General features: G+C 34.8%; 3 protein-coding genes across 4 annotated transcripts; 2 read left to right on the top strand and 1 right to left on the bottom strand.

Moving 5' to 3' along the window:
* The first annotated feature begins 644 nt into the window (after positions 1-644).
* Positions 645-4,705, top strand: LOC128874131 (trypsin-1-like). The gene is made up of 6 exons (XM_054118492.1): positions 645-707; positions 1,337-1,430; positions 1,806-1,968; positions 2,341-2,555; positions 3,581-3,783; positions 4,270-4,705. The coding sequence occupies exons 1-6, from the start codon at positions 645-647 to the stop codon at positions 4,450-4,452; spliced, it is 921 nt and encodes a 306-aa protein (XP_053974467.1). The 3' UTR covers positions 4,453-4,705.
* Positions 4,706-5,706: 1,001 nt separating this feature from the next.
* LOC128874132 (vitamin K-dependent protein C-like) lies at positions 5,707-8,369 on the top strand. The gene is made up of 7 exons (XM_054118493.1): positions 5,707-6,246; positions 6,520-6,601; positions 6,911-7,079; positions 7,210-7,415; positions 7,542-7,750; positions 7,919-7,976; positions 8,230-8,369. The coding sequence occupies exons 1-7, from the start codon at positions 6,160-6,162 to the stop codon at positions 8,349-8,351; spliced, it is 933 nt and encodes a 310-aa protein (XP_053974468.1). The 5' UTR covers positions 5,707-6,159; the 3' UTR covers positions 8,352-8,369.
* Positions 8,370-8,485: 116 nt separating this feature from the next.
* On the bottom strand, positions 8,486-11,878 carry LOC128874128 (uncharacterized). 2 transcript variants are annotated; one of them, XM_054118485.1, is made up of 4 exons: positions 10,198-11,878; positions 10,061-10,096; positions 9,843-10,006; positions 8,486-9,785 (listed from the first exon to the last, which is right to left on the bottom strand). In XM_054118485.1, the coding sequence occupies exons 1-4, from the start codon at positions 11,426-11,428 to the stop codon at positions 9,636-9,638; spliced, it is 1,581 nt and encodes a 526-aa protein (XP_053974460.1). In that variant the 5' UTR covers positions 11,429-11,878; the 3' UTR covers positions 8,486-9,635. The 2 variants fall into 2 exon arrangements, with proteins under 2 accessions (XP_053974460.1, XP_053974462.1); XM_054118487.1 differs by having other exon boundaries at positions 9,843-10,003.
* Positions 11,879-12,824: the final 946 nt, after the last annotated feature.

Here is a 12,824-nt window from a genome sequence, read left to right as displayed (position 1 = left end):
TTCAATGCTGTTAGAAAGACAAATAGTTCCATATTAATTTAATGTAAGCATCCATTTAAATTTGAGGGAATTCTTCACATCTATATCTAACACAATTCACAAAATTGAACCAAACCATAAATACTCCCCCTCTACAATCACACAGTTTCCAAAATTATGTTGAATCCTTAAATTAATGCTTTCCCTCTATTTGTCTTCAAGGCAAAGCACACGTCAGATCACTTACGTGGTCATCGTTCAGATTCGTGACGATTATGAAGTAAAAGGCACCGAAAGGAGGAATAAAACCGAAATTGCAGCGGTGGATGCAAATCGTGCAACCGCTACCATGACCCTGATGACGGTCAATACCAGTCAACCGTAATTCGACCCTGAACGTGAACGTGAACTGGTCAGGTACTGTCCAGTCGCCGACCAGTTGGCTCTGCTGTCTTTCTCCTTTGGAATAGCAATTACCTCTTCGACCTGAGTCCCCCTCAGTCGCCGTGGGACACTGGCGATAGTAACTCCTGGCTAGGGACATGTCTCTAACTCACTCCTGACAGTGCCCGCGCGGCGTATCCTGCATCGATAGTATCCTTCCTCTGGGACGTGACGCGTGAAAGTTCACACCGATTAAACGTAATCGAGTTCAATCGCGGAAAATGAGGTTCTCGTGGTGCCTTGGATTATCAGTTGCCCTATTGCTGGCCTCAGACCCTTGCCAAGTAAGACTATTCACATGGAACACTACCGTCATCGCATGCAGACTATAAATTGCTAATTAATCGCAGATAGATTACCGTTTAGTCGAAGATATTGAATTTCTTACTGTTCCAATGACTTATAACTTCGATCTTCAAATATCTGTTATCCACGCGCCTAATTTACCTCATTCTGTACATATTTATGGTTTAACTATGTTGAAATACATTGTGAATAATAATTTGTATCAACGTGATTTCGATTTCAAAATTTCTGTGTTTAAAGTGAATGACGTTGAAAAAACGAGTTGCAACATTGAAACATTAGAAAAAAAAACAATAGGGGTGGAGAATTTTAATCTTGTGTACGATAACTGCCATACATTTGTTGGAAGTAAATGGCAGCTCGATTGCCACACATCTAAAGCAAAAGTAATACATAGCTGTGAATATCCGTTGGCTAATTTCTAGTCATGTTTCGTTATCAAATTTTTGTTCTGTATGAAAATTTGCGAGTACTTTATAAAGAATTTGTGGACATTAGAAATTAATCGAAGACGAATAATAGTTTACATTGAGATTTCGATTTTGATTTCAAAGGTGCACAGTGAAACAATATTTATAAGTATGCACTATCATTTGCAAACTCTTAGGCAGGAACATTCGGTGAAAAGGTGAAGAACTTTTTTGGAATTTTTGGTAACAAACCACCGTCTGCCATAGAAGAGCCTGGACCATGTTATTGCAGTGAGTACAACTGTATTTTTATTAATAATTTCGGAGGAGCAGCCTAAATAACTAAGATTGTATTATCAAGACAACGTAATACCACAATTTAAGTGTTGGAATCACGAGCTTATCAATGAAATATTTTGCTTCTGAATGAAGTATCTTAGCTACATATTCCTTTCTAATAATTCAATTCTCGAAGGATGTTCAAATTAGGATTTAAAATTATGAACTAACATCTATTCGTTCCGAAATTGTTCTGGATATTCTAAATAAAACCTTTGATTACCCGTATTAATGAAGTAACCGTATTCAATGCTGTCACGAGGTTTTTATGAAACTTCCTATTAAGAGAACAATTTTGTTAACGAAATCAGTCGTTTGAATAATTAGGCTGCGGTGTGCGAAACGAGGAGAGTCGAATAGTTGGCGGGCAAACGACACAGGTGAACGAATTCCCATGGATGGCGAGACTTTCGTACCTGAATAAATTCTACTGCGGCGGCACTTTGATAAACGATCGATATGTCCTCACCGCGGCTCATTGCGTCAAAGGGTAAGCATTGTCTAATAAAAAGTAAAACAAATTTAACTGCCTTAATCAAGCTTCTAGTACCCTATCCTCCAGCTTGGAGTTATCTACAGGAAAACAAAAATATATCTAAGGACAGACAATAATCATTTAACTGTAATAAATTGAAACTCAAGTATTCATCCATTTTTGTACTCCTGAAGATGATCCTAAACTGATAGATCAAAAACAAAAGCTTGATCAACTCTTTACATTCTAATAATAAAATAAAATCTGAAATTATTATTTGAAACCTGAAACTAAACAATACGACCAGCCAACCGCTACCTTCCAAGCGTTCATTTGAATTGCTAATTATGATCCTGTTCTCGAGGCGAGCATGGTCAGCTTTTCTAGTCCCGCTTTCAGGTTCATGTGGTTCATGATCAAGGTCACCTTCGGCGAGCACGACAGGTGCGTCGAAAGAGGATCCGAGACTAGATATGTGGTCAGAATACTGATGGGCGACTTCAGCTTCCTGAATTTCGACAACGACATAGCCCTGCTGCGGCTCAACGAGAGGGTGCCCCTAAGCGACGCGATAAAACCCATATGTCTGCCGTCTGTACGAGGTGACGTTTCTTTTCTTCCCTTTAATAACAAAAATGCTATATATGACACCACCTGGCATCACTTTCAAACGTGCACGATATTTATGAATATTTCATTCCACCCTCTAAGACGTACGAGCTTGATTCATTTAGAAATATTTAAATTTCATAGAAGACAGTTTGCTGTAAATTTCAAAGTGTAAGGGATGAAAATACTTTATTTTAGTGAAATTCTTATTATTCGTGATGAAGTATACTACATTTACTTCTTTAAGTGTTTCAGTTCTTAGGACTAAAAATTGTTTCTTAAAGAAAGTAGTGCTATATTTTCTAGCTTAGAATATCGATGTTTACGAGAACACTCATTAATGGCAGAAACATTGATAAACAACACTAACTAAACGATTACATACTAAACCATGCCTGGCTAACATTACTCATTAACTTTCAACAAAGTATCAAATTCGACAAAGAAAAAATTTACCCCAAAATTCTTAGCCTATTCTTAGCCTAAATTCTACTATTAAGATTCGATCACGTGTTAATACGATACGCGTACCATTAATTAGCCATCACTGTTACAAACTGCGCAGCGAGCTGGAAAAGACTAACAACCACTACCCTAATGAGTGAAACGATCAACAGCGTCCGTCGTCCATCGTTGCACAATTCCATCAAACGTCGTGTTGTTCATTGCCCGATTGATTGCACGACGTGTCAGCATAAATTAGTCGTCATACGGGTACCTTTCTCGGCTGCAATCGTCGCGATGATAGATTTTTTTTCATAAAATCGAGGCCTTCCTCGCGTGCCGTACGTCGATAACTGCAACAACAATTGTTACCGTATTGCGTAACCCGTGTCACCTGTTACCAATATCTTCGCGATGAAAAGTGCAAGTGGATCCGACTGATGTGGAACGTTGCTCATGCTTTATCAGCTCGGGGTGCTTGTTCGCGTTCCAGCGTCACTTTTTCTCTCTTTTTCACTCTTTTGTCGTGTTGAGCGGTTCCGTCGTTGCAATACGGGTGGCGTTAATGATTCAGATAACCAATACGTCGGGACGAAAGCAATAGCATCAGGCTGGGGTACCTTGCAAGAGGATGGAAAGCCTTCGTGTCTCCTGCAGGAAGTCGAGGTACCGGTCATGAGCCTTCAGGATTGCCGCAACACGAGCTACAGCCCTCGCATGATCTCCGATAACATGATGTGCGCCGGATATAACGATGGCAAGAAGGACTCCTGTCAGGTAACGTTACAACGCACCGTATCTTGGTTATTAGATGTCTCCAAGTGTGTCTTGAGTCAACTTTTATTGTAACAAGATCTGATTTATGGGCCCCATAAAGTTGCGTGACATTTGAGATTTTATTTTTAGGGAACTCCTGAACATATCGATTTCAAACTTGGTATAGTTGCTTTTGGTAATACATATTCGCACATGCTGACTATGCAAAGCCTTGTGCCCACGTTTATAGAATATAACTATATCTATATGTATAGACGTTAAAATAATAGATGTGTAACTTTAAAGTTCACCCTATTGAACACATATGCTTTTCTAAAAATTGTAATTGCACCACACAATTATTTATCTCTTATAAAGTCCTAGAAACCCTTTGTAATTATTCGTGTTCTTCACAAAATTGATGAACAGTTTTCGAATATCGAATGATGTTGAAATGATAGTAATTTTACGGATGAACAATTTTCATATACCTCTTTCTGGTTACAGGGAGACAGTGGGGGCCCGCTGATAGCCGAACGCGAGGACAAGAAATACGAGCTTATAGGTGTAGTGTCCTGGGGTAACGGATGTGCTCGTCCAGGGTATCCTGGTGTTTACACGAGAGTCACACGGTACATAGACTGGATCATCTACCATTCGCGTGAGGGATGTTTCTGTGAACAGAACTGAAATCAATATGCGTGACGAGGGTTTAAACTGCTGAATAGTCTGTGCAATACTAATTACCAATGCCAGGCGGTATGTCTACTTAAAAGATGATTATAGTTTGGTATTTTTAAACATTGTCGAGGGTCTCGATTCACTTTGAACATGAATTCAAATTAAAAGTTGCCGAACAATGTGAACCTTTTCGAATGGTATAATTGACTTCGGAAGTCTTGAAATTTTCAACTCCTTGAAGCATTCTAGAAGTCATTACTGTTCAAACAGTTTCGTACTTATTGTTACTATATTTACGAAATATTTATTTTAATTTTAGAATAATCAATTTTTAAAAAATTCCAATGTTTCAAATACTTTGCACATTTTTCACACGGTAATCGTTGAAATTATTCAGTCTTTCAGATTTTCATTAACATATTTAAGTCTTTTTAAATTGAACTAATGTTTGAAGTGATTCAAGCCTGGGAACTATTTGAAGAAGTAGAAAACTGAATGCTCATTGTAAACTATTTTAAATAGTTTACACCGACTTTTAAAATACTCAAGTGTTTTAATATTTTTTTAATAACATGTTCTTTATAAATATGGATCTAACGTAAGAAATAAATAAGTGGAAAAAAATAAAACAAAAAAGGACTGACGTTCATGAAACTTATGTTACATGTCAAAACATGTAATTTGCTCAATGTATAAATATGATTTTGTAATACTCTCAAAAGAACTAAAGATATACTCAATAAAATTTTTTATAATGTTATGTTGTTCATGCACATTCAAATCACACAATAAAATATGTATTAATAATGTTGTAGATATTAACATTTTTTATGTATATTGATAAGTCATATATGCCTCACATACACCTTACACCTTACATCCTTTTCTTTCGAATACCGTACAAGAAGTATAAATAATTGAAAAATCAAAATATGTATCTACAAATGATCACATTTGTCTTCTTTATACATCTCATTAAAAAGAATTCCAATACTAGGTCAAATAATGCTAATGCGAATCCTCTCTTAATGCTAACGATTAGTTATTACTGATTCTTAAACTGATATACCTAAAAGCATCTAACAGTGCCGTTCTACCGGTTGTTGTACCGGTTATGGCTGTCGAAACGAGCAGAAAATTCAGCCTCCTCGAACATGGTTAAGGTCACGAAAAGGTATCAAGTATAAAAAATAATGATTAGTGTCCACCTGTATTATGCGTACGATAAGAATTAATAAGAATGAAAAAATAATAAATGTGAAAAATGATAAATAAGCAATAAATTATTATATTGCTGTTGGAATCCTGGAGAATGATTAATAATAAACTAACTGCCAAATAGTTCAATATCATTAACAATAATACCACTTTTACTATTTCTAAAAAAAAAATTTTAAATATCAAATTTTTACCAAAATTGACTTTATTATCATATTCTAATACATCGCCATTTCATTGGAACAGAACGCTGAATAATCTCCTCAAATTAAAAGAAAAAAAGCAAGAACAGAAGAATGTAAGAACAGGATTATTCCCTCCAAAAGTTGACGATTGGCAACCCTAAGCATGGCGGAAGCTTCGAACTTGCGAGTGGGAAGCGTCGAACGCTGAAGAAAAAGCCTTGGGGCCCTCTGGGATGCGGGCGATGACAGTCCCGCTATGCGAACCAGTTGTTAAACCGAGACCAGTACCGTTTCGGCAGTCGACAGAAAAGCCATGAAGCTGCAGGATTTCATCAAGTACCTCGTCTGCGTTTTCGTGCTCTCCACGAGAACGATTCGCTGCGATGACCTCAACTCGACCGTAAGCGTTTTTATCTATTACTTTTTCAAAGGATGGTCAAGCTTCGGAAAATGGAATGTGAAAAATATTTGTTTTTGTTTAAATATCTCCATTTCTTCAACTTCGATGAAGAATTTCTATTCTTTTTTATTTACTTTGCTTTCAAATTTTGCTTTCCATGATGATATTAACAAAAGCATATAAAATTCTGAAAAATGCTTACTTGGAGATTTTGGCGTTTGACTTCTCCACTTGCATAGGAATAGAAATTTCTTAAGTCTTACGTACGATTAGAACATTCGGGAGGATGAAGAGAGGATGGCGCGTGGAGTTTTGGACTTCATCTTCGGCAGGTTCAAGAGTTGTGGAAATTGTAGTAAGTAATCGTTGTTGTGCCACTGTGTTCAGCTTTGTAGAATCAGCACTCTGTAAAAGAAATTTTTTGTTTCGCCTAAAAACCGCGTATTCTGGCAAATTCATTTATCAAATATTCCATTGGAAGAAAAGACTCATTGAAATGGGGATAATAGACCAACTATAGAAGAAAAGTAGAAAGCCATAAAAGATTATATAGAATTAACCCTAGAAAGACTAAATCGTCATGTTGAGCTGATTTACATTCTCTCTTGAGAGAATTCTATATATCATGAAACACTCTGCATTTCATTCTGTCGCTAAATCACAGTGTGCGGACGATCTAATCGATCTGGCGAAGGAAGATTCCTCGGTGGAGAATATACCGTACCGCACGAATTCCCATGGCTGGCGAACATTCACGTGAGGTCACAGTTACTCTTCAGTGGAGTTCTAATAAACGATCGCTACGTCTTAACCGCAGCTAGTCAACTGGTCAGGTTGGTTGAATACCCTTATTCAATATGCAACATACAATTTATTTATTATCAAACAAAAATATGCAAAGAATTGTGAAAGTATCTAATAATAATAATAAAATAATCTGATGATAATAAACGTATTTCATAGCGTGACAGCGCCAGAGATCAAAGTGTCCCTTGGAGAACACGATCGATGCAATTTAGACGTGTCATCGACAAGGGTCAGCGTAGAATCTGTGATTTTGTATCCAGAGTACAATCCTGACTCCCACGCTCACGATTTGGCGCTGATAAAATTGAGTCAACAAATTAAATTCGAAAGGAGGATATCGCCAATCTGTTTACCCAATCCAGGTTAGTATCCCAGATGGACGACATTGTATTTAAATCGTAAAGATAACAAATAAAACCATAGCATAGCAATTTACTCTATCAAACACTTCAATTTTTATTAAAAAAATCGAACACCTCCATTTTCAGGATCGACTTACCTCGGACAAGTGGGCACCTTGGTCGGGTGGACGGTGAGCAGAACAATCGACAGCAACAATCAAACCTGTCGACCACGAAAATTAGGCCTTCCAATTTTGGGTTCTGGCGAATGCATAAGGTCCGGAATAGATCCCATAAATTTTCACAACGATTCCGGCTGCGCTGGCGTTTTAGGTGGAACTTCCATCGTATGCGAGGTATATTAATTGTTGTAATCATTTTTCATGATGGTTAGCAAGAAATAATATTTTTTAATTTAGTGAAAATATCGTTCTCGCCGAAGTTTCTTCAAATTATTGTTTATCGTGGCACAAACTGTATATTTTCAGCTTTACATAGGTAATACATCGAAATATATTTTTCAGAACGACGTAGGTTCTTCCGTGCAATATCGTTCATACGCAGGAGTTTATGATCTCGTCGGTACGTATTTATAGAATGATTAAAAAAAAGTCGAGTAATTGAGAAAATTCATAAAATTTATAAAAATGTACAACAAACTTCATTATAATGTAATTAATTTTTTAATGTGAGATTTATGTGAAACATTGATTATGTGAATTCATCTCGTTATTATGATCGTAACATATTAGCTTCAGAGGAAATTGTGTTTCTATCATTCAGAATGAACTTAACGAAATTTTCATTCACAATGCAATTTACATTTTTTTATCAGGCATAATTACGGATATAAATCAGTGCGGCACCGTTCCAGCAGTCTCGATTTTCACGAGAGTGGGTCCTCATCTAAACTGGCTGTTACAACAAACCAAAGATGCATGTTATTGCCCTAAATAATACCTTTCATTGAACGTCTTTGGCTAACTAAAGTATGATTTATTGGAAGAAGAATATATGGACATGTTTCGGACAATCCAACGAACCCGCTCGTTGTGCATGTAAATTAGATTATAACGGGATATGACACGTGATCACTTTGTTGTATGAAATTTATTAAATATTTATTGCCAGAACGTACAATATATTTATGGCATTACCGCGTACAAGTGGACGGCATTTCATCTGATAAATTAATTCGGCACAGTTATCAACAAACATACAATAAGTAATTTAAACGAGCATTTTGATATTGAGACACACGCATACGTACAAATAGCAGTATTCTTTGTGCACTGAAATTACTTAAATCTAATATACACAAGTAGATATATTGCTTAATTATTTTTAACATTAATGTCAACCTATTCGAGTGAGGTTATAAACAATCAATGTTATGTAGAATTATAACTTTACCTTGAAGTACATTTGTTTATACATCGTTTGTAATATACACTTCACTTAAGGAACTGCCTGCGATAATGCATGATGTAAATTTTGTGTTACTTATCTCATGCTATTATACTTCAAAACAACGCGAATGTGTTCTATATTCATTTTACAAAAAGCTAAGTATTGCACAAGTAACACTTTATATATCGATATCATTTTCCTTTAGAAATATATATTTATTTACATCTACATCGTTTCTTTCGCGACTTGAAAAATAAAATTGATCTTTCTATAATAAGGAAACTTGAGGGAACAGAGTTTATTGAAGAAAAATGTAGGGGAAAATATGGAATGCAGAACTGGTACATAAAAAAAATATAAATGTATCCATAAAGAAATTTTTAAACGGAGATTAGCGATTGTAAGAAAATGTTTCGGGCATTTTAATTCCAAATTATGCAAGAGTACCAACTTATGAAAAATGATGATATTGATTAAGTACAAAAAAAATGAATTTTTAGCGTTAATTTTGTTCATAAATATAAAAAAAAACTCGTTCTTAACGATTCCGACAGCATAACCTAAACGGAACGCTGTAAGATATGACTTGTTTTCTTTACATTTAAGAAAATATAGTTGATGATTAATTAACTGGAATGAAAAATTGTTGTTATTGACATCGGAATCTATAATGAAGTACTGCTGATAATATATGCTGATAATGTAGTAACAATTGATCAAACACTGACAAATAATTAGCTTATTAAAAATAAACTCGTATTACGATGGAAGTATACTTGAATACAAAATATTTTACACAAGGAGTGCTATTATACAGTTGTATCTGATACATTAATATATGACATGAGTAACATTTGCATTACACTGTGACGTCACCGCTTCTTCTAGTGTACAATCTAATTTACGATAATTAGCTGTGCTTGGACGCCGCCTACCACGGCTATTTCGTGATCTTCGTCCTTCTAATATAATAGCTAAGATCTGAAATATTAAATTTTTAACAAAACAGATACGATAATATATAAAATATTCACTTACCTTTTGCTTATTATGATAACCAATGTATGCAGCAATAGAGACCAAAGTAATCACGGTAAAGTAAGTAAAAACATGAGACTCTTCATCAGGGCTCATACTATGATAACGAGATACTATATTTCTTTGTCCCGAAAGATCAAGACCGTTTTGAGTTTGATCACCTGCTATAAGGAAATACATTAAATCAAGAATACATGAAAATATTACACAACACTTACCTGGATCATTCGGCTGATTAAAGGCATCATTTGTATCTTAAAATAAAGTGTTTTAATTTAAATATATTATAGATAATATATAAAAAAACAAATCATCAAATAAATTTAAATTATATTTTGCATTTATAAATTGTTACCATAGGGCTCCCCATGACTCCAATCTTCTTGATTAGCAGAATTGTCATCCTGTGTGTTTTCTGATATTGTACTTGTCTTGGTATCATCGGTAGCTTCTTTTGGACTTTCATCAGGACCATTATTGCTTGTACTAGGGTTCTTGGGTGCTTCATGTAAATTGTCAGAAGCGTGAACTACTGCACTGCCTGACACCACTTGCTGCTGGTCTACTGTAGAGGAATCAACTTTACTTTTCATCTTTTGTCCACCATTATCAACAATGTTGGGCTCTCCTATCTGAGATTTATTTGGATCATCTGATCCTGCTACTGATTGTGGTGACAATACAGATTGTGGTGGCAATACAGATTGTGGTGGCAATACAGATTGTGGTGGCAATACAGATTCTGGTGACACTGCTGATTGAGATGATAATCCTGCTCTTGGTGGCAATACTGACTGTAGTGGCAATGATGGCACTGAGTCTGATGATTTAGCCATTTCCATCCCATTTCCAAGATTACTTTGCAACTTTACAGCGTTATGTTCACCATCATTTGTGTCTTTATTAATAGGATTGCCACTCTCCATTGTTTTTAATGGACTTATGTCAGATTTAAGAACATTGGTTGTTTTCTTTTTTTTAAATTCAATATTTGAAGTATCTACCAAACCCATGCCTTGACTTGCATTTAGCATCTTTGCATCTTTATCAATGCTTTTGCTCCAGGCTATTACTGCACAAAATGGATTAAAATCTCCTGCTTCGGTAAAACATAAACGAGAGCATTTATAAAATTTATTTAAATCTACAAGTTGAGATAACAATGGCTCCAATTTCTTGTATGAAATTGTAACATTTCCAAGATTTGTACAAAACTTAAATTGATCAGTGTCTTTTTCTCCAGGAAAGAATCTCTTAAGATAATAATCAAATTTATTATTAGACAATAGTTCCATTTGATTCGGATTACTATGGGCTTTGTGACATGCATCATAAAATGCAAGACACAAAAAAGTATTTGTGGATATATTATATGCTGCCACATTAGTTTCAGGATATTTTACAGTAGAGCAGTTTTGTGCTATATTACTCTTGTAAACTAATGGTGGAAATTTTTGTAGTTTTTCATCTGCTTTCATAACATCTATAACACTTAGTGAACTTTGTGTTTTCGATGCATTTGTGAAATAAAGAAGAAACACGAAAGTGGTGAATCCATAGAACGACTGCATTCTATGCTTTCCCATTATTTTTTCTATTTACAAAACCAATTGTCTGTTGAAAAAATAATTATAAAGATATTGAGATAATACTTTATCGATTTTGAAACATTATGGTTCGTTTATTAACCACTTCCTTCTTTTATCATAGAATTTATATTTATGTCACTTTTATTCCTTTGTATCGTTTTTACTGTAAATGTGATAATATAAATTCAGTTATACGTTCTTGCGGTCATAACTGACATAACCTTTTCAGTTGAACAAATCTACTATCAAAAAATTGTACACACACGTCGTCTTCTTTGTTTGCAAATAACACTTAACGTCCACACATTTTCGTCAATAATTTACAAAACTTATGTCTCATAAATTAGATTGAAACGATAAGAACTATTTTAGAAAAATCAGTAACAGGAAATACAATACTCGGAAACGTCACTTATTGCTATACTCTATGTAATCACTATAGTTACTATACTGCGTTTCCATGTATCATGAAGCGGTTTTAACAGAGGCGCCACTCCTACTAGAACCTTTACGCCCTCTGTCTAACATTTTACCGCGCTACAGTAACTTACTCTAGTTTTATCAAGTAAAATTGCTATTAAATCAAAATGTATTAAGTAATTACCAAATTATTTAATTGTTAAGTGAATGTTTACATTGTTTTTAGTCCAGTGGTTGATAGGGTCTCCAGATGATATCATGGATACCCTATCATGATGATCATATCATTAACCGATCGACCATTATCCAAATATTTGTTTACATTCGATAATGCAAGTTAAAAGAGAGAGAAAATTGTATGTTTCATTTTGAACTAAAATAGGAGAGTAGTATTACAAAATACTGACTATAGTTCATTACGGAACTGCTAGATAGTATTAAAAACTCTTACAGTTAATTTATCAGTTGTATGTTGGTAAAATAAGTAAAATATAGATTTTACCGGTAAAATCGAATCACTATAAACGGCATACAAACCTGTACGTGCTGCGTCGGTATCCAGATCTGTATTTCCAGCGGTAAAAAGCGGAACTACTTCTTTACAAGCTTAAGCGTTTCGTCGTTGAAGCGCTGTCTGTACTATGAACATATTTTAAATCTATTTTGTTTAATATTGAAAGCTGCACGTACATACTATTCAGTTTTAAACAGATTTTAAAACAAAAGTAAACTACTATGTGTTAAATACATATCAATGCATTCTGTGAACGAAGTTTTGGTTCACAATCAATAAAAAAAATTTGTATTACATCATGGTTTAGATATATAAAAATCGTAACATCGATTGCAATAATTGCATATGTTTCGTAGGCGTTAAAACTTCGAGTAACATTTGCAGCCAATTTCAATAGATAAACAGTGTCAATTTCTAAGAACCTTGTCGCGCTTTCTAAATTTTCAAAAAATGTGACAT

Source organism: Hylaeus volcanicus, chromosome 3 (assembly GCF_026283585.1).
Source record: "Hylaeus volcanicus isolate JK05 chromosome 3, UHH_iyHylVolc1.0_haploid, whole genome shotgun sequence".
NCBI lineage: Eukaryota > Metazoa > Arthropoda > Insecta > Hymenoptera > Colletidae > Hylaeus > Hylaeus volcanicus.
The sequence above is the reverse complement of the archived record's forward strand: the minus strand, read 5'-3'. Positions and strand labels throughout refer to the sequence as shown.

Bases quoted from the DNA above. Each gene is read 5' to 3' on its own strand.
- LOC128874131 (XM_054118492.1), top strand. From the start codon at position 645: ATGAGGTTCTCGTGGTGCCTTGGATTATCAGTTGCCCTATTGCTGGCC. The intron at 1,969-2,340 runs GTAAGCATTGTC...CAGCTTTTCTAG, and splicing joins GCGGCTCATTGCGTCAAAGG to TCCCGCTTTCAGGTTCATGT. The intron at 3,784-4,269 runs GTAACGTTACAA...TTCTGGTTACAG, and splicing joins GCAAGAAGGACTCCTGTCAG to GGAGACAGTGGGGGCCCGCT.
- LOC128874132 (XM_054118493.1), top strand. From the start codon at position 6,160: ATGAAGCTGCAGGATTTCATCAAGTACCTCGTCTGCGTTTTCGTGCTC. The intron at 6,602-6,910 runs GTAAGTAATCGT...GCTAAATCACAG, and splicing joins CAAGAGTTGTGGAAATTGTA to TGTGCGGACGATCTAATCGA. The intron at 7,751-7,918 runs GTATATTAATTG...TATATTTTTCAG, and splicing joins GAACTTCCATCGTATGCGAG to AACGACGTAGGTTCTTCCGT.
- LOC128874128 (XM_054118485.1), bottom strand. From the start codon at position 11,428: ATGGGAAAGCATAGAATGCAGTCGTTCTATGGATTCACCACTTTCGTG. The intron at 10,007-10,060 runs GTAAGTGTTGTG...ATTTCCTTATAG, and splicing joins TAATCAGCCGAATGATCCAG to CAGGTGATCAAACTCAAAAC. The intron at 9,786-9,842 runs GTAAGTGAATAT...TTAATATTTCAG, and splicing joins GTTATCATAATAAGCAAAAG to ATCTTAGCTATTATATTAGA.